This window comes from Notechis scutatus, chromosome 5 (assembly GCF_049901735.1).
Source record: "Notechis scutatus isolate UNSWTSFEM ecotype Mainland chromosome 5, rNotScu1.2, whole genome shotgun sequence".
Lineage (NCBI taxonomy): Eukaryota > Metazoa > Chordata > Lepidosauria > Squamata > Elapidae > Notechis > Notechis scutatus.
Genome location: NC_142013.1, coordinates 63,536,511 through 63,557,738, shown reverse-complemented (window position 1 = coordinate 63,557,738; position 21,228 = coordinate 63,536,511). Strand labels below are relative to the sequence as shown.

Here is a 21,228-nt window from a genome sequence, read left to right as displayed (position 1 = left end):
ACTCTCCAAAAACAAGCAAGGTGGGATCAATACTTTAAAAAGTTTAATTTCACTCTCAAATATTTTCCTGGGAGAAAGAATTTCTTAGCAGATGCACTGTCCAGAAAACCCCAATACAACAGCAAAAAGGTTAAGGTTATAAAACCGATGATCCAACTGCCCCAACTAGCAGCCACAGTAATTGCCCGGGCATAAGAGGAAAAAAAATCACCCCTGACTGAAGACACGATGACGTCAATATTTAAGGAGGCACTACTTAAGGATGACTGGCTCCAGGCTAACAGAAACACTTGTTTAATCAAAAATGGACTGGCTTGGGTAGAAAACAAACTTTATGTTCCTGAAAGCCAGAGAATGGATCTCATGAAACGCTGCCACGACTCCAAAATAGCAGGACACTTTGGGCTTGTAAAAACCCTGCACCTCATCAAAAGACAATTTTGGTGGCTGTCCCTCAAAAAGGACACTGAAAACTATGTTGCGAGCTGCCCCACCTGTGCTGCTGCAAAGAGAAGACAAGGAAAATATCCTGGACTTTTACAAACAGTAGCAGACACTTCTGCACCCTGGAAAGAGATCTCTATGGACTTTATAGTGGAGCTTCCCGAAAGTTCTGGAAATACTGTCCTTTGGGTTGAAACTGATCTCATTCTCTTCCTCCAGCTCTCTCGTTGCGACCCTAAACCTTTCAAGATTGGGGACCATGTCCACAAAATTCTTAAAATCATTACAACCCTCTAAGAATTTAGCACCAAAATTCATTGGCCCATTCCCCATCTCCAGAATTATTAACCCCGTGACAGTAGAGCTTCGACTTCCAAAAACACTTAGGCAGATTCATCCAGTATTTCATTGTAGCTTGCTCAAACCTGAGATCACTTCAAACCTCAGACCCCCTCCTTCCCATATTGGGGTGAAGCCATATTGACTGCTAATTATTTAATTAATAGGTTGTGGAGTTCCTCCATTAATGATACTCCATATGCAGTGCTATATGGGAGAAAACCATCTCTGGTTTTCATTTAAGTTTGGAAGCAATGTGTGGGTGCATATTCCAAAAGCAATTAAAAGAAAGGGACAACCAAAGGCTAGAAAGCACAGCCTATGAGCCAGACTCAAAGAGTTATCACTTTAGCGATGGGAACAAGAGAACATGAAGTGTTCAAATCTATGACTTTGGCACAGGGTAGCAAAGCTGTAGGGTGCAAGTGGGTATACAATAAGAAAGTACTGCCCAATAATCAGATACAATATAAAGCAAGGTTAGTGGCACAAGGGTTTTCACAGATGAAAAATCTGCACTATGATGAGGTGTTCCCACCAACTGTAAAGAGTGAAAGCATCAAACTGGCACTAGCATTGGCAGTGGCACATGTCCATAAAATCTGGCATTTTGACATAACCACTGCATTCCTCAATGCAGAATTAGAGGAAGAAATTTACATGGTTCAAGCACCAAGATATGAAAGTAAAAAGCCTAAAATGGTGTATAAATTGAACAAGGTGATTTATGGGCTGAAGCAGTTAGCCAATTGTAATATATGTTTAGATACTGCATTGAAAGGTCTTGGGTTCAAGAGTTGCTGATGCTTGCATATACACTTGAAAGTTACAAGGTGGGGATTGTGAACAATTAGCATTTGTGGATGATCTTCGTTTCATTGCAAAGGATGTATCACAGGTAGAGTTTGCTAATAAGTTGGAGAAGAAATTTGAACTAAAGAATTTGGGAGAAATACAAAATTATCTTGGTGTAGAGATAAAAAAAACTAAGTCACTTCACTGCTACACCAACCCAATTGTGTTGGATAGGTATAAAAAGGAATTCTCAGGTATTTGGAGGGAACTATGAATGTGGGTCTTCAAATACACGTATCTGGAGAATATAAAGTTAATTGGATTTATGTCTCTTCCAGTTATGAAGTGGGGGGGAGTGTCAGAGTATAGTCATTAACTGGCAGAGACATGGTTAACAAAGTCAGCAAGTGAGTAAGCATGGCAACAGACCAGTCAATGGGAGCTGACAGCCTGGGTGTGGTTTGGCTCTGTGCTTTGCTGAGAATTGGAAGTGAAATTAAACTTGCTTGCTTGCTGAAACTAGGTATATGCTCTGAGCTGCTGCTGCTTGTGTTTTTGCTTATGTTATGTTGAAAGAATCTACAAATGGTATTGTAAACTTTACTCATATTAATATGTTTATAAAGAAGTTAATGATCCTGCTAAATCAGTCTGTGTGTTTTCTGGATGTGAATTTCTGCTGCAAACTCTAACATGGAACACTAAAAGTACTGTGCACACAGCACCTTTTCAGAAAGGTAGAATTATAATAGGCCAGTATAACTCCCCATTCCTCGCTAGTCTCCAAAATTCTACCTGCTACTACCGTGTTTCTCATATAATAAGGCCGGGTCTTTTTTTTTTTTTGAGCCCCGAAAAAATGGCTAGGTCGTCTTTTCGGGGGTGACTTAATTCCCCCCACCCTGCATCTTCGGGCGGGTGGCAACGGCTTGGATGTTGACCTCGGTGTTGGTGGGGCACTTCGTATCGGGGTCAACGCAGGCAGCACCATATCTGGGTGTGCAACAAAAGTACTTCCTAACGGCAAGCCCCCCCACCATTCCCCCCATTTCGCATGTTTTAATATAGGCCTTAATTTGGGGGGAGGGGCTTAATTTCATTTCATGCCTATAAATCATGCTGGGACTTCCTATTGGGGGAGGCCATATTGTTGGAGAAACAGGGTACATATGGCTAAAGCCAAGTAGGCAACTCTAACAAGACTCTAACAACATCATCCTTGTCTTAGCCAGAGTCCAAGATGCTACTATTTTCCCAATTATGTACTTGGTACTCAGCAATTTTATTTTCAGTTCAGGAAACTGTCAGCAAGACTATTGAATCTCTCAGGGGAAAACAACCTTCTACTACATTTATTCTCATTAACTGTTAATAAATTGTTCCTCCCCTTGTCTTCTCTTGTTAAACAGAAAATAAAATCTTCACTTTAGAAGAAGAAACACAGAGATTCTTAATTCAAAATTTTCTCTAAATTAAATTTTCCACTATGATGCAAACTTTTGAAAATATTACTTGATGAACTTTGTAAAAAAATAAAGAAATATAAATAATCTTTAGAGGAGTATGACTGTTCGCCTACTATTACTGACACTAAAAAACCCTCACATTTTGTCTCAGTATCTCCATATAAATATTCAGTTGAAATGGGTGAAATGTACTTATCAAAATGTAAAATTTAATTTTATGCTACATATGGATAGATAATGTTGGGATTGCAAGCAAAAAGAAGAATATACAAATTTGATTTAGTGGCTTAAAAGCATGTGAATAATTACAACAATACGGTATTCAGAATTTGTTTTCCAGAAAATTAAAATAAGTTCAACACAAAGATTTTTCTTGGAAAACAAGCATTTGATCTGGGATTATTCTTTACAACCAAGGTAAAGATATTATCTCTTTTCTATCCCTTCTTTAAAAAAAAAAAACATCCTCTTAAATATTTTTGTTTATGTTTGCTCTCCAATGCAAGGATATGTCACAAGCATAACAAAGAATCTTTCTCATTCTCCGTGTAATTCTATTCCTTGGAAACACATACTGTGGAGTTGGGAAATAATAATGTGAAATTACTTCTCTTCTGGTCCAGAACTGTATAATTCAAATAGTAACAGAGTTTTGATTGCCCTTGAGGCATCTTGTCCAACGTTTGTGAAATGAATTGATACATTTCTTACCAATAGCAGGGAATGGTGCATGTGATATAACTATAGTGATATAACTGAGGCTGATAATTATTACTGTCTACATTGATAATATTGATAATATAAATAATATATGTCTATATGGATAATATCTATATATTGTTTATATGTAACTATATTGTCTCTGAATTATTAAAAAGCATTATGTAATAATCTCAACTGACCAAAGTTACAGTGGGTAGACAAGATATCTGGTCCCTTTTGGTAACCATATAAAAGATTGCTATTGGACTTTAAGAAGAGTATATGGCAAAATGAATTAATAAATACAATGAATGAAATAAACAAAACAGAACGTACCTGTGAAATTAAAAGAAAGAGGAAAGAGATCTGAATGAAGGTAGCTTGATTCTGTGGAGTTCATTTGATTAATACATGCATTAAATTTAAGGTTAAAAGTTTAAAATACATGTCATAATTATGAACTAGAGTTATCTTATTAGGTTACTGTAGTGCACATGATTCCATAAATTATTGATAATTGCATGTTATATTTCAGTGGATTGTGATAATCAAAACAAACATATGAGAAAATTTGTATAGAATTCTCAAATTAGGTGATATAAATTAGTAGGAATAATATGAGAGAGTACAGAAAAATTAACTGGGTCATTTAGTGATCTGTAATGAATAAGAATGAAAACTGCTGAGTACTCTTTATTGAAAAGCTCCCCCCTCCCCCAAATGAATTGAAAATCTGATGGAAATAAATTTGCATTGCTTTTGTATAGTCAAAGATAACTCAAAAGGAGTTCAGCATGGAATTAAAAGTAAAAGAAATTGGTATAGGAATAAGAATGATATATTATAGAATTGATGATGATATGATATAAACATTTTCATCAAAAAGACGATTAATACATCCCAAAAGCTATGAAAAATACTTAGATTGCATATATAGATAGTAATTGAAGAGGCATTAAAATATGGATGTGATTTACTTATGGACTGAACATTCATTCTTGCTGTATTTTTCCATACAATAGAACTTAATGAAATTTAATGGAATTTAATGAATTTAATGGAAAGTGAATATTATTATATAAGCAACTTTTCTAACGGTCAAAAACTTACTTGGAATAAAATAGTATATTTTAATCTAATTCTCATGCTGATTATGTACTGTCAGAACCACTAAATATATTAATGTAATTAATTTATCTTCTATTGAGGCTAAATCTGAGAATTATTATCCAAATTCTTTAAATCCCTGACAAGTATTGGGATACTGTTTCTGTGGAAATCAGTTTTACCACCTTAAAACTGCAAGACAAATATGTAAGCATCGCATCAAGAAAACTTTGATTACTGGGGACTTCCGGTTTGTCGGCCGCGAGCGGCAGGGATTTGCGAAGCTGCGCGATCCCTGCCGCGCTAGCCGTTTTTGGGGCTCCGACCCACACGGAGTGCGGAGCTAGGCTGCCCTGCAGGGGCAGCTGAAGGTAGGGGATCCGGAGAAGGGACTGGGGGTGTTGCAGACCCCCTCCCTGGCCGGCAGAACCCCTTTTCCCAGGACGGTGCAGCGGCGGTCCGTAATGGCCGCCACAAAGAAGCTGGCAGCCGGGTAAGAATGCGCAGGAGGAAGTGGAGAAAGTGATTGAGAGGAGAAAGTTTTTCTTGGCTCCTAGGACTCTAAGACATATTTAATAAAATTCCTGAAAAGTATGACTTTCTGAATAATACCTGCCAGAAGAGGAAAAAAGCGGCTGTTTGAAGGTGCTGAAAGGATAGCTTTCCCTCTTTTCCTACGGAATAAATAACTGGATATTAAGAAACTTATTTTTTTAGGTGGAAATTGGTTTTAAGCGATGAGTGGGAAGAGAGAAGATTAAAAAGAAAATATTTGTATGCTAAGACTTTGTTGGAGCAGATGCCTTAAGGATTTGAAGACTAGAATATATTGTAATAAGATTTTAAACAGATTTGGACTTTCTTTCTCTTTGATTGATATTACCCCAGAAGGAGAAAGTGAGAACTCTGCCTTGGTTTGGACTGATTGATAACTTTGGGACTGTTTTATCTTTTTTATTTTCTTTTGAATATTCTGGTTGTTGTAAGAAGAAAGAAGGAGAAAAGAAAAGAAAAGATTTATAATGGCTCTTTCTGTTGAGGAACTAAGAAAAGAATATGAACAAGCAAAAAAAATGGTAAAGATGGTGTGGAAGAAGCTTTCCTTTTCTTAGAAATGGCGCTTACTAATTATCAACAAACATTACAACAGATGAAGACAGCAGAGGAACAAGAAAGAAAGGAAGGAGCCATCTTTAATGAATCTCAGAATTTGATCCAGAAAGAAGGAAGAGAGAAAGAAAAGAAAAGAAGAGAAAAGAAGAAAACTAAAGGACTTAAGGACTTAAGATCTAAAAAAACATTTAAGAAAGGGAAAAATAAAGTGCAAAACCAATATGATGATAGTAAACAAAGGGGAAAAGGAATACGACAGAGAAGGGAAGCCGGTAAGGCAGAGGCTAGAAGAAGGGGGGTAGAAAGGTTTGTTGGGAGAAGAAAGAAAGGGAAAAGGTGGAGAAAAGCTACAATGTTTTGAAATTAAATGAAAAAAAGGAATTTTTTATGGATAATGGATAAAGTATAATTTTTTTTAAAAAAAAAGATTTTGCAAGGTACATAAGATGAGATGGTAGTATTGCAATGGTTTAAGAGTTGATAAGAGATTAAAATGTTAAAATGTTTAAAAATGATTGGCTTTAAAACTTAATAATAGGAGAGGTTTAGAATATTGTTTTAATTAAAGAGTTTAATAAAATTATGGTATTGATGTTATTATAAAATTTTTATTATAGTATTTTTTTTTAATATTTGGATTTATTGTCTAATTATGCACTTAATTGTGTTGGATGTATTAGTTAGATAGAATGTACCAAGCAAAATCTGATTGGGTATTAGATATTATTTTAAAGATTAATTTGATTAACTTAGGGGGAGATAGAAAGGCATCATACTCTGATTAATGATTTCAGGAGAAACTGATTTTCTTTTTTTTTCATAAGGAATGAGACAAAGGGATGATAAAAAATGGACAAAAGATACAAATATAATGATTCAAACTAAGATGATTAATTAAGGTAGAATTAAGAAGTGTGAAATATGTGGAGAAGTTAATATAGAAGGCTTAGAATGGTAAATAAAATAAGTAATGATATGTAAGATGAGCATGAATATAATTGAAGTCCATGAAGAGAGAGACACCTGGGTCCAAGTTACTTTCCAAAAGATTTTTTTATGTTTTGTGTGTTGTGTGTATATGTCTTTTTGGGGGAGAATTAGTAAAAACTTGTAGAAATATAGAATGAGAATAATGGTAACTAAGTCAGAAAGAAACAGATGAAATAATAATAATGATATTGAATAAGAGTAAAGAGAAGTAAAGAGAAATTGAATAAGAGGTTTTGGTATGTTATATGGAAATGGTTTAAAACAGAATCATAATTTATCTGACTTGTTAAATTTACAATGGAAAAAGGTTTAAACATGTAATGAATAATGATAATTTGTGTGTTTTAAAAATTAATAAAACTTGTTTTAAAAAAAAAAAAAGAAAACTTTGATTACTCACATATTGGGAAGCTACTAAAGAAATAGTCATGCTAATGTGGAAAATCAAAATGAGTTGCTATGGTAATAGATTGTTTATAAAGAACTGCAATTTGTTGGTGGCAAAAGTCTCCAAAGAAATGTATCTGTTTCTCCACCCTAACTCTATCATAAATAGGGGTGGGCTGCTGGGAGCTCGCAGGGGCTCAGGTGATCCCCTAGCTAAGACTATGCAGGGCTCAGCAAGCACCCAAATCCCACTCCTGGCTGGCCTTGTCCCACCCCAGTAGCCAGAGCCTTAGTGCAGGAGCGAAGCGGCCTTTGTGCCACACTTCGGGCTGGAACTCGTGCCCACTGTACTCAGCTAAAGAACTGCGCGGGGGACAATGTCATGGCAAGGTGATGGCCGGAGCCTTAGTGCAGAAGTGAAGCGGCCCTGTACTTGCCTTCGTGCCACATTTGCACTCAAGGTAGCCCTTGCCTCCCACAAGGGGAGAGGAGAGAGATAAGAGAGAGGAAAGGGAATCCTCCCCTTTTCTCTCTTTCATTTCTCTATCTTTCACATGTGCACACAAGCAGATACCCTCCTGGGCCAGGATCACTGTGGCGGCAACAGCTCCTGCTGCTGTAGCCACTGCGCGCTCATGTGAGTAAGCCAGCCGTGTTGCGCAGGAGAGCCAGAGCTCTTCCCTCATTGCATTCAGCGGCGGCAGCTGCTCCTCCTTCCTGAGCCGACACGAAGGGGACTGTGGCTGGCACTGAGCGATCAGTTGCTTTTTGCGATTCTGTGTCCTTCACAGGCAGCTCAGCACAAGCCATGGTCCCCTTCGTGTCGGCTCAGGAGAGAGAGAGAGAAATGAGAAAATGATGGAGGAAGAGAATGAGAGAGGAAAGAGAGAAACAAATGAGAGAGAGAGAGATAAAGGGGAGAGGGATACAGAAATGTGAGAGAGCTGGAGGAAGAGAATGAGAGAGAGGGAAAAGAAGGAAACAAATGAGAGAGAGAAGGAAGAGAAAGAAAAAAATAAAAAAGAGGGAGAGAAAAAAACAGGGAGAGAAAGAGAAATGAGAGAAAGAAAAGGGGAGAAAAAAGAAAGAGAATGGGAAAATGATGGAGGGAGAGAATGAGAGAAGAAAAAGAGACAAATGAGAGAGAGAAGGGGAGATGGAGAGAAATGAGAGAACTGGAGGGAAAGAATGAGAGAGTGGGAAATAAATGAGAGAAGGGGAAGAAAGGAAGAAAGAAAAAGAAGAGAGGGAGAGGGGATGGAAAAAGAGAGAAAAATAGAAATGAGAGGGAGGGAGGGGGACACAGAGAGAGGGAGGGGAGGAGGGAGAGGGGCCCATTTCCCACAGAAAACACCAGGACCAACAAAACCCTGGGGAGTCATGTGACTTGGTGGAGTGGTGTTGAGTTGGTCACGCCCACTCAGCCACACCCACCCAGGCAGTCATTAGGGCAGAGAGCTCCTTGCTAAAAAAATTTGAAGCCCACCCCTGGTCATAAGATATGCAAAGTGTAACTTTATCTTATGCATGAAGGATGTAAAATGATCTAACAAGTCAAAATACAAATAAAATAGAGAATAACCATAGGATCCTTTCCCTAGAAAACTCCCATATTCACATGAACGAATGTGTTCTTAACAATCTTGAATTCAACTAGAACCTTTCTGATATCTTCAAAACTCATATAGACAAAATTGACACATAAATATTCTGTTGCTAGTATATGTTTCATAAGGCTTCAGATCTGTGTTCTATAGTGGCAAAAGAAGAAAGAGTACCAGACATCCAATACATAGTACTGATTTCACTCTGTTTTCTTTGACAGAAATAACATGACCTGACTTTGGTATCTATTTCTTCAAAATGGAAAAGATAAATTCTAGCTTATTGAAAAAGAGGAACCAACATAATTTAATACAGTAGGTTATTTTTTGCTTTTGTAATACATCCTGAAATATAATTCAGTTGTCAACTGCATGCAAATTGCTAAAACCATATTTTCATGATGCACTCTAATAAAGAGAAATGAACATTTTAAAGACTTGTGACAACTTTAGCGACATACTGTTGCAAAAGAATGTAAAGAGATGAGCGTGGTAAATGGAAGAGGAATAGAGTTACAAAGGAAAGGAAAGGTTAAAACAAAAAGGTCAAGGGGTAACTATGTTAGCAACCAAGAAATTGGGGGGGGAGGAAATAGGTCACAAAGAACAGAACAGAGGCATGGGGGAGAGAACTTAGGAAACGAAATTACAAACGAGAAGAAGTCATAAATAGGACCTCCTGGATCCTCAAACCTTTTCATCCCACTTTTCTCTGAAGGGATATAAAATATAAATAATTTACTTTATATAAAGGATAAAAAAATAGACAAGAAGAGGGTGACCAGCAGTAAGGAAGATGGACTTGGTTACAGTGGCAATAAGTGCACTGTTGGAAGAACTGAAGGACCAAGTTAGGGATAGATCATTGAGGAGAATATCTTTATGGCTGCTAAGAGTTGTCAATTACTTGGCAACAATAATTAATCAATCAATTACTGAAAGTAGTATACATATGAAACAGGGTGGATTGCTGGGGGTTTGCAGGAGTTCGGGAGATCCTCTAACTAAGAGTGTGCACAGTTCAGAGAACCCACCAAATCTCACTCCTGGCTGTCTCTGCCCACTCCACCCCACCCCTCCCAGGAGTCCCCACACAGCCTATTTTGGATGCAGGTAAGTGCAGGGCACGCACGGAGGTTCAAGGACGGTGAAAAACGGAAGTTCGGGAAGGCTGGAAATAGGCCCTGGCTTCCAGAGAGCCTCTGAAGCCCAGGGAGGCCGTTTTCACTCTCCAGAGACTTGAGGAAAGCCTCCAGAGTCCGGGGAAGGCAAAAATGCCCCCCCCCCCCATGGTGCAGGAGGCCGACTAGGCCATGCCCACCATGGCCACGCCCACCCAGCAACTGGGCAGAGAACCCATTGCTAAGATTTTTGAAGTCCGTCCCTGATATGAAAGCATGTTCTTGTACCTTATGAAGTAGATAATTATCCCACAAAATAACTATAATTTTGCTGACATTTGGTAATTTTTCCATAATGTATATATAAAAATAAATTTGGTTACATTAGCAATAAATAGACAAATGAAGTTTCCTAAAAATGCACAATTAAAATAATTTGGCATATAAAACTGAATGCCTTTGGAATTTTTCCCTATCCTATATTTTAAGACACAACTAAATTATTTAAAATAGCAATAATAAATTGTTATTTATATTTTATCTCAATATTCGTTGTGATTAATTAAAATAATTATGAAGTCTCTCTTGGTATTGAAGGGGGAGCTACATCAGAATGTTAAGTGTATCTTAATGCAAACAGTACTGAACAAAAATACCATTTTACCTTCAGTTTATCGAGATGATCCTGCAGTGAGTCAATGAGCAAATCCCCAACTGGCTGCCAAGACTCTTTGACAGTTTCTGCCTGATGAAGTTTTAGATCGAAATCACCCATTGCCTCATGAAGCTCTTGTAGTCTTTCAAGGGCTTCATCAATCTTTTTTTGCCAGCCTGCAGATTGTAGATTCAGTTTATCCCATTCTGTTTTAACATCATCTGCCTGCTTCTTCAGGGACCGAGTCACATTCTGGGCTCTTTCACCTGGAGACAGCTCTAAAAGTGAAGCATATAGATAATATAAATAAAATTTAAAAACAAAATTGAGATTTTTTTATTATTAACAAGCAAAAACTTTCAAGTGTTATATCCATGGCACTGGCTCAAATTGAATAGTATCTAGGGGTGGTATCAGTGGCATTAAGTCCACCTAAGTGGCATCATGGTCACCTATTTCCATATACGGTTGAACCAATATTAGATTAGAATATGCAAAGACAGTATTGGGAATAGAAATATAAAGTATATGCTCACTTTAATTTTAGATACTAATGTTTTATTGCTTATTCTAGAACCTTCTCTATGCCAAGGAATACAGATTTAGAATAATGATCAATAAGTTACACATTAATAATTGTGCCCAATATTGCTATGCTCATAAATCTGCAAATTGTTTACATTCTGTGTATTTTCCTTATTCTTTTCATATTAAGCTTGCAAAGATTTAGGAAGATCCAATAAGAATGGATATTTTTTTAGCCACTACTGCTCCTTTTTCTGGAAGTTTATTATTGCTCTCTAGCATTTACCTCTCGGATCCTGGTAAAACTTCTCCAGTCCTTCCAGAGGCTTTTCAGATATGAATATTCGGGCTGTTTCAAGTGCATTCAAGATAATAGGGTCTTTCATTTTTAGTTTCCTCATAAAGGCCTACATAAGGAAACAAAAATATAAGCTGACATTTAAGTTGTTTTCATATCCTGATTGTATATTTTCTTTTTGTCACTGAATGAAAAAGCAAAAAAGGTTAAATGTTTTCATGTTCTGTTTAGTAAGTGAAAAGTAAATAAATAAATACCAAGCTAGTTTGGTTAAATACATCCTTCTCAAACTCATGTTCTAAATTCAGTCTTTTTTTTTAAAAAAAAAAAACACATTTTATTGATTTCCAAAAATAATACACAAACAAACAAAACATAAAACATAAAACATCTTTTCTGAAAGCAGCTTGATCCCGGGTTACATCTCTTCGTACAGACACAAATTCAAATTCATGCTCATTTTATATACCATTCCATATCTTATTGCCATTTTACATTTTCTATATAGCTTCTCCCCTCTTTTAACTTTCTTAATTTTATTTTATTTATCTAATCTCAGTTCAGATCATTATGCTTATTATTCTTTGTCTGTCCTGTTTCCAGCTATCTATTATCTTTTCCCTTTAAACGAAATTACTCCTGTACACTGATTGGAGTATGACGCCTTTATCTCTTTCCCCTAAATTTATAACACTTAGTATAAAACATAACTTCCATTTGGATTCTGCTTAGTACATTCTAAAGTTACACACTAATTTTTTTAAAAAAGAAAATATTATAAATATATAATATAATTAAAACAACAATCCATACCAATTCAAATCCATCATTAATATTAATATTCATTTAAATCTTAAACATTTTACACATTTTCAGTTAAATATCATACTTTTATGGGAACACTTATAAACTTTCCATAGTTATTCCCCCCCCCCCACTTCACTTATATTTTAAAACATTGTGTCATTAAAATGTTCCCATCCTAATTCAATTCTCTCATTTATATCATTGCCTTCCTTTTGTTCACAAAATTTTCACTGAATTACACTGAATATTTTATCCCACTTTTTAATCACATGTTGTGTCCAATTTTCTAACATTCTAATACAAATATAATACAATCTTATGAACCTTTGCAGAATCCCCTTTTGAATTAAGTTTTTACCCATTATCTCTAAATAAATCCTGTTTCTTTACATCTTGCTCCACACCGTTGAAACTTCTCATCCCTTCCTTCCTCCCTTGCTTCTTCTTCCTGCCCTTTTTACCCCCTTGTCTCTCCACCTCCATTTCCCTCTTCTGTATTCCCCCTTTCTGTTGTTTTCTAACATTATATCCACTTTTCACCTTATTTTTCCCATTTTTGGTTGTTTTTTTAAATCTTAAAGTCTCCATTTTCTTTTCCTCCTTTTCCCTTTCTTCCCCAAGTAAAGTTACTTGTTCATCAAAGATGGCTTCTTCTTTGTCCCAATCATCTTGTTGCGCAGTCAGTTTCTCATAGGTACAAATCGCCATTTCTAAGAATTGAAAAAGAGAGCCAAGAGAGCCCTTCCCTTCTTGTTCCTCTTCTTTATATTTTTTAAATTCAATTTTCAGTTCATCCACAAGTGATGCCATTGTAGAAAAAAAAATTTTTTCCAAACAACCATCCAAATGTTTTTAGTCCTTCAAATATAATTTCCAAAAGTCCCAAAGTCACCAAACAATCCAAATAAGCTGTTTCTTTTAATACTTTCTTCTTTCTTCACTTTCTCTTCCTGGGGTTACTGTTTAGTTACAAAATTCCAGTTAAAATGTATCTTTTAGAAGTCTTGTTAGTATTTAATGTTTCTTTTAAGTTCTAGGCAATCTCCTCCTGCCTTCCAAATCCTGCTCCTATTCTTTTCCTCTCCCTTCCCACTTATAGCAAAAAATTTTTTTTTTGAAATGTTCAGAAATCCTTATTATCCCCTTGACATTTAATTATCCAGTTTAGTTACCTATTGATACCAAAGCGGGTTTTTCCGATTTCTTATTCATTTCTGTTTGCTGTCAACGTTAGGAAGGAGAGTGGAAAAAAAAAACTTTCCCTTTTAACTTTCATTCGCCGCTTGCAAGTCTTTGAGAACGATGTATCTTTTGCAAATTTTAAATTCCAGGGTACCTTAGTTGTTACTTTTTGTCCCAGTCAGCCAAAAAACTTTCACGTCTTAACTTCCTCCTGCACTTTCTTTTCCGGCTGAGTGCTTCTTTGAGGCGGCCATTTCTGACCGCCGCTCTACCGCCTTCAGAAAAGAGAGTTTAGCCGGCTGGGGAGGAGAGGTGCGATTCCTCTCGACCCTGCCAGATCTCCCCTGTCTTCACCACCTTCTACGGGGTGGCTTAGCCCCGAAGCTGGGTGGCTCAGGGCACTCCAGCGGCGAGTGCAGGCAGAAACCGCGCACGATCGCGGATTCCTGCCTGCCCCGAAGCGCTGCAGACCAGAACTCCTGAATTCAGTCTTATCTGGCACATTATATTCAATTGCTTAAACTTTTACCAAGCCCCACTCAAACTAATAGTCCTCACTTCCTGGTCAAAGCATTTACTATTGATTCGGATTCTATCCCTGCCTGCAATTTTCCTTGCACCTTGACAACAGAAATGGAAGGGACTGGGTGGAAGCCTTGGGGGGTATTGGGAAGGGCTGAGGAATCAAGCGAGTCAGCTGGGCCCTGTGAAAGTTCCTTCACTTCAAAATCATGTTATGGGAATGCTTTGAATGGCACAGTTTTCCAAAAAGGAAGAAAGTGTTGGATTGGCGAACAATGGACAATGGGAGGCCTAAAGGGGAAAGGGGGAACTTTACCTATGCACCTTTAGAATTTGCTTTACTTCATCTGCATCTATATGGTGCAGATTATATTATACTCTTGGTAAAATTATGTTCCAGGAGTTTTTTCCCTTTCATATGCTAATAGGAAAGTTGACACTACAAGATAAATAACCAACAGACATTCTTAAAACTTAAACATGTACAGCTTCAAAACATATTTTTAGAATGTTACACTTTACTTCAATATTTCATTTTTTCCTGCTTTCTTGACTAAGTCTTTCTCAATGGCTAGGATCAGGTCATGGATGCTCCTTGTACTTCCTTTCATTTTCTGGAAGAGAACACTGTCAGATATTCTCTGGAAGAATCCTGTTTGACAGAATTTTCTCCCAGTATAAGTGCCTTAATATTACTTTCTTAGGTCCTTTGAAAAAAATTTCTGTTTGCCTTTGGAAAGCATGTTTTTGTTGACTGGTTGGACAATAGTATTACTTTTATTTGCTTCCCCACATATTTTAACCCACAGCTCCCCACTACACCAACAATATCTTTACACAGCACACACTTCTGTAACTTTGCTATTTACAGTTGTTTTTTTTAATTTTTAAATTTCTTATATTTCAGTCTTAGAGTCATCCCAGTAAAGGGAATTCACTAAATTCCCTCACTCGACTATGATGCTTGCATGTGTTTTTCCTGTTTTAAGCCTGATATTTTTTGCTAGAAGTAATAAAATAGAGTTATAAGTTTCAGTTCAGAATCTTACTCTTATTTGCACAAATAAGACAAGATGGTACAATGAATTAAATACATGGCAGATAGGGATTACTGTACCTATAATGGTACACATAAAATAAAATATTGTCAAATTCCATGGTGTGTGATTAATCAATTTTATTTTCTATTATGATATACTTAATGTATGCAAAATAAATACAAAATGACATATTTTACTGTGCAGTTCACTATTTTACAAAAATTATATGCAATATTGGAAGTCATAGCTATTTATATTGGATAAGAACCCAAATACCTACACAAACAAGATTATCCATAGAAAGAAATCCAGAAAATCCCTATTGAAACAGTTTTGGGATGAGAACTGAAAAGAAATATAGTTTAATAATACGTATAGTAGCCAATGTTGGATTGGCGTTGTGGGGTTGTCCTTTAAAAATCTAGAATGTCACACTTTTTTCTTCAATATTCCTGGTGTTTCTGCTTCCTTGACTAAGTATTTCCCAATGGATAGGATCAAATTATAGATAATTGATACTCTTGTATCTAATCTAATGTACCTTACAACATTTGTGTGAAAATAAAATTGAAACAACTCTTGAGAAGACTAACTGATTTCTAAATGATCTGACATTTTAGCACTATTGTTATGCAAAACAATAAATATATCTTTAGGGTAGTACACAAATTGTTTTGATAAGGACATGTACTAGAAAGAGAAGGAGAACCCTGAAAAGTATAAAGTATCTGTCAAAGACAATTTTAAAGTAGGTCTTAGTTTCCACCTTTTTTAAAACCAATTATATTATAAAGTTTTCATAATGTTCAAAATTATGCCTGGCTCCAAAATAACCAGCTCTAGCTGTTTTATGAAGATCTTAAATAGCAGGGAGAGAAGCATAGATGTTTACAGATAGCAAGAAAAGACAAATAAATTTGAGTCATGATGTTACAACACAAACTCCATGATTTATGGTAATCAGGGATTTGTTTCCTGATATCAGGATACAAATACAAAAGGCAGACCTTTGTTTTGTGATGTTCTGGAATATTTCATTATTTTTCAGTTAAATATATGCAGTTTATATGCACTATGAAACTAAATGAGTATGGAGACCTATGGATAATCATAGATCTGGTATTGAATGGCAGCTTAATATTGTTGTTACAAACATCTGGAGTTGGTTTTATGGGAAATCCAGAATTCTGCACAAAGAAACCCCTAAAACTAAAACTGCCTCTAAAACTCATTTCACTGGACAATTAAGTATACTAGGGTAAATGTTATAAAAGCCATCAAGTGATTCCATAGAACAAGCAGACCCATCCAGGTTCACATGGGTCATACAAAAGTGGTATAGTTATCTGTTATTCAAGTTGAACGTCAAATTAAAATGAGTTTAGATAGTTAGTATCAAATCAATTACAAGTTCAACTGTGAGGCCACTGCCCTTTCAATCAATTTTCTTAGAAATTGTTTGAGTTCACCTGAACTGCACTGCTGCTCCAGATCTTCTCCTTTAAACAGATTGGGTGAGGGAATACATACCACTTCCTAAGGACACTTATTACATCCATTAAACATGTGATCTGTTCTACTTTGACAGATTTATCAGCTAGGAAGGTTTAAATAATGAATAACTTATCTTTTCATTTAGCTAGTCTGCAAGATTTATAATAAGTTATATAGCTGACAAATGTACATTTCAATGATTGGCCCTAACATTGGCGTCCAAATTATAGCAGATCTGAATAATGCTATCCACAATGAATTATGTGAACTGTTCATAATGACTTTCTCATTTCTCTAATAAAATGCATAGTGCAGAGAGTAGTACCCACTTTATTAGTGCAGATATAATAAAGACATTTATGTAATCAATCTTTGCTAATCGGACTGCCATGAATTAGGCCTTCAAACAACCATATTTTGATCTTGCAGTTCAACTGTTGTCGTAGCCCTGTCATCACTTTTACCTTGCTAATAAATTGAACAATGTATTTGGCTCTGCAAGAGGAAAGGAGCAATTGTGTCAATCGTTTTGCCATTTCTGTATTCCAAATCTCTAATAATATTGCCAGCAAATATTTTCAACTTCACAGATAAAATGTTGAATGCCGAGTCCATCTTTGCAATGTCACTATAGGCTTTGAAATACCTTAAAACAACCATAAAATAATACCTTCTCCAAATAATGCCAATCTTTGTTGGAGGGCAAAGGTTCAGCAAATATGGTATCATTTACAACAAGCTGCAATGCTGCCAACACGTTATGATGCCTTGACATAAATTCTAATCTGTTCTAGGTTCAGCATCAGATGAAAGCACCTAAGTCATGGCAATTGTATTATAAAGTCATATGCCTTTTATCACATATGATTGCCATGACTTATGTACTTGTCCTCTAGTTACCTCCATTGCAGTTCACCATATATTTTTATGATGCCTTAAAAAGTGGTCATATTAAGTTGTGTAGTTCTTTTCTTCTATTGCTCAAAGCATAATTAAACAGGAGAATCAATTTTCAATTTTTAATGTTTTTATATCTACTTCCAGATTTTTTTTAAAAAAATCATACCCTATGGATATCATTCTGCTTTTGTACAGTGGGAAGATCACCACCAATTGGTGCCTGTTGCTTTAGCTCATCTTCTTTCAACTGCAGCCATGCCAGAAGTTCCTGAAGAGAAAGGTGTAGACGTCTCCACTGATCAGAACTGGCTTCTAGATGAGACCTGAAAAAGAGGTTCAGTTTCTGTGTTACAAATATTACCAAAAGCAATTTCTTCCTTGATTCATATATGTAAAATAAAGACAAAAGGAAAAAGATGGTTTCTGGTAAAAATTATTATTATTTACTGTTTCTTTCCCCTCTATTTTTCTGAACACATTTGAACATTTTTAAAAAGTTAAAACATAGGTCGCATCATGGTGGTGCAGGGGAACTCTGTCCTGCTCCACTGCATCGGGTTTTTTTGCCTTTGGATAGCTGTTTGTGGTGCAGTTCGATCCTGGAAGAATCACCGAAGTGAAGAGAGACTCTTGGAGCCCAATCGAGAGTTGCGATCCCAAGGCAGTGAGGAAGAGAGTCCGAAGTCCGAGGTGAAAGAAGTCAGTCTGGCGTGGGCAGACCTGAAGATGTGATGAACCAGCAAGAAAAGGAAGCAGCGAGGAGATAGCAAGCTGAGATCGGGAAAGCTATCAGCAGGAGAAATATCTTTTGGATTACAACTGTAACATCGTGGGAAGAAGAACTGATTGTATTACTGAAACCCAGAGTGAAAGGGGTGAAGGTGGAAAGTGGTGGCAGCGATCTAGTTTTCTACCCCCAATGCTGGGAAATAGTGAAAATACAACTTTAAAAAAGAAAATCAAGAAGGAGAGACAAGGGGATATTACTGGAAGGAGCCCCCTGTCAACTATTGAATCTATTCTGCTTGAGAAAGGGACTTGGGACTTGGACAGAACTTTAAGAAAGCTTTGAGGAGTGACGGTGCAGACTTTGGAGGCAGCCATTGAAAGTAGCAGACCTCGGTAAATTGTATCAATGTAACTGGAGTGATTAATAGAACTGAGAACGGAACGAAATTGATACAAAATAAGCTGGATAAATATTTTCTATTTTGGCTGTCTCTATTATTGTATTTAAAATTTGAATAGATAATAAGAGATTCTATACCCCCCCTCTTGAAGTATTTATTCCCCTTTGAATTTACTGGGCTTGGATAGTTTTATTCTATATATATTTTATATATTTAATATATCTATATATACTTAATTAATAATAAGAGTAATACTGATTGGTTATTCTATATAGAATTTGGCCTGGAAAGTGATATTTATTAACCTTATAATTTAATTTCTTTGTAATTTCTCTGTTTCAGATATTCCCCCCCATCCTTTTCCCTTTCTTATATATAGCTGATTTATTGTAGATTAATGAATTTAGTACATTGATTAGTACAATGGCAACATAAACAATTGCTCTTTCTTTCTTTCTCTTTCTTTTCCCCTCTCTTGGTTGGATATTGTGGTCTATTAAGAGTTAAGAGGTGTTAATTTAAATTTTGAATTTCAGATTTATTAATAAGGGAAATCAAAAGCATAAAATATTGATAAAGTTGATGGTAGTAGTTGGTAACATGATCTGGGATAATATAACTAGAATAGTGGATGAAGAGTATAGAATTGTTAAAGGTATGACGAGCAGTACCACCACCATCACAAAGACTGGGAGAAAATCTGTACCATCAGTAGCATTACCTAGCCCTGCACCAGCAACACAACAAACAATTGAATGGATGTTGGCCCCGGAGAAATCAAATACTTCAACTGGCACTCAATTGGTTCAAGCTACCCTGTTGGCAATTCAAGGAATGATGTTGGCACTCCAGAAGTCGATGTAAAAAAACCACACTGAAAGTAGGGCCGATAGAGAAACAATGAAAAAAGAATTGAAAGATGAAATAGGGGAAATGAAAATTGAAATCAGGAACTTGGATGGGAAAATAGGCCAGATTCAGGAATCCATCAAGATAAATGAAGAAAAGATTAGAATAATTGAAGAACAAGCCAACCAAATGAAGAAACTAGAACGTATAGATAAAAAAAAATCACAGACCAGAACAGAGTCCTCGAGATGGACAGAGCCTCCTATTATCTCAGATTTCAGAATGTGGAGGAAGATAGAGAAGAAAACTTAGCATTGACAATGGCCGAAATACTAGTGGAACTCCTACAAAGAGATAAAAATGAGATGGTAAACGAATTGGATGACATGTATAAAGTTCACACAAGTTACGCGAGGAGGCACAGACTCCCCCAGGAAGTTCATATCAGGTTCGCTAGGAGGCGAGTTAAGGATATAATCTACAGGATCTCAAGAGAAGAAACAATAAAATATAATGGTAGAGAAGTAATTGTGTAGGTGCCAAGAAGAGTCCATGAGCAGAGGAAAGATTACTGATTCCTCACTAATTATCTTCATAAAAAAAGCATTTCCTTGAGATGGATCACTCCAGAGGGTATCTTGGCAACATGGAAGGAGAAGAGAGTGAAAATAGACAGTCTAACTAAGGCACAAGACTTCTTCGAACAAATAGGTGGAACAGAAGATGAACTGAGTAGTAGAGATGAGCCTGAGACTTCAAGCCAAGAAGAATCACAATCTAAACCTAGAGGAAGGGAGGGAGAGAGGAAGAGAAGGAAAGAAGGGAAGAAATAACCATTTGAGAAGAGACAGGAGTGAGAACTAGGAGTCAAACAACGACTAAAACTAATGAGGGATAAAAGCTAGAGGGTAAACGGACAGAGGAATGAAACTAATATCGAACATTAATGGATTAAATGACCTACCTAAGAGGAAGAGGATATTTTTCAAATTAGAGAAGCAGAGAGCCAATATAATATGCCTCCAAGAGGTTCATATTAAAAAACAGGATCAGAGCTATCTACAAAATAAAAGATTGGGGAAAACGTACAAAACTTTAGCAGAGGGAAAAAAAGAGGAGTGGTACTGTATATTAAAGAGGAAATAACCTCAAAATTGATTTATAATGATACAATGGAGAGAATATTAATGGTAGAGGTGGTCCTACAAAATAAAAACATGCTGTTAGTGGAGATATATGCCCCTAATAAAAATCAGAATGAATTTTATAAAACTTTATATGAGAAATTGATAGAAATTGGCAACCCAAGAATGTGTATATTTGGAGACTACAACACAATTGCAAATAACAATCAAATTATGCATGTGAACAAAAGCATAAAAAAACACGGAATATATTACCCAAAAGTTTTTTCAAGATGGCCGAAGAACTAGAATTAGTGGATGCTTGGAGGAAGCTAAACCCAGGGGTGACTCAGTTCAGTTTCTACTCCAGTCCGCATAAATCATGGTCTAGATTGGATATGGCATGGGTGAACAGCGACTTAATTAAGGAGATCCAGGAAATAAAGATTTTAACTAACACCTGGGCAGATCACAACCCACTGCAGATAGATTGGAAGGACCGAATCCATTAGAAAAGTAGATGGATACTTAATTCGCAACTATTGAAAGAAAAAAGTTACACCCAAAAAATTAGGGAAGAATTAATCGGTTTTTTTGAATTGAATAAAAAACAGGATACCTCATTGCAGAATCT

At 36.3% G+C, this 21,228-nt stretch overlaps 1 protein-coding gene across 7 annotated transcripts in view; it reads right to left on the bottom strand.

Annotated features, from left to right (window-relative positions):
- The window catches only part of DMD (dystrophin), a 1,185,061-nt gene that overhangs the window by 345,509 nt on the left and 818,324 nt on the right, over positions 1-21,228 (bottom strand). For all 7 annotated transcript variants that reach the window (XM_087966867.1, XM_087966866.1, XM_087966869.1 and 4 more), the window contains exons 56-58: positions 17,658-17,814; positions 11,535-11,655; positions 10,733-11,001 (exon numbers count right to left, since the gene is read on the bottom strand). In XM_087966867.1, coding sequence (XP_087822993.1) covers positions 10,733-11,001; positions 11,535-11,655; positions 17,658-17,814 — 547 coding nt within the window. The remainder of the gene's footprint in view (positions 1-10,732; positions 11,002-11,534; positions 11,656-17,657; positions 17,815-21,228) is intronic.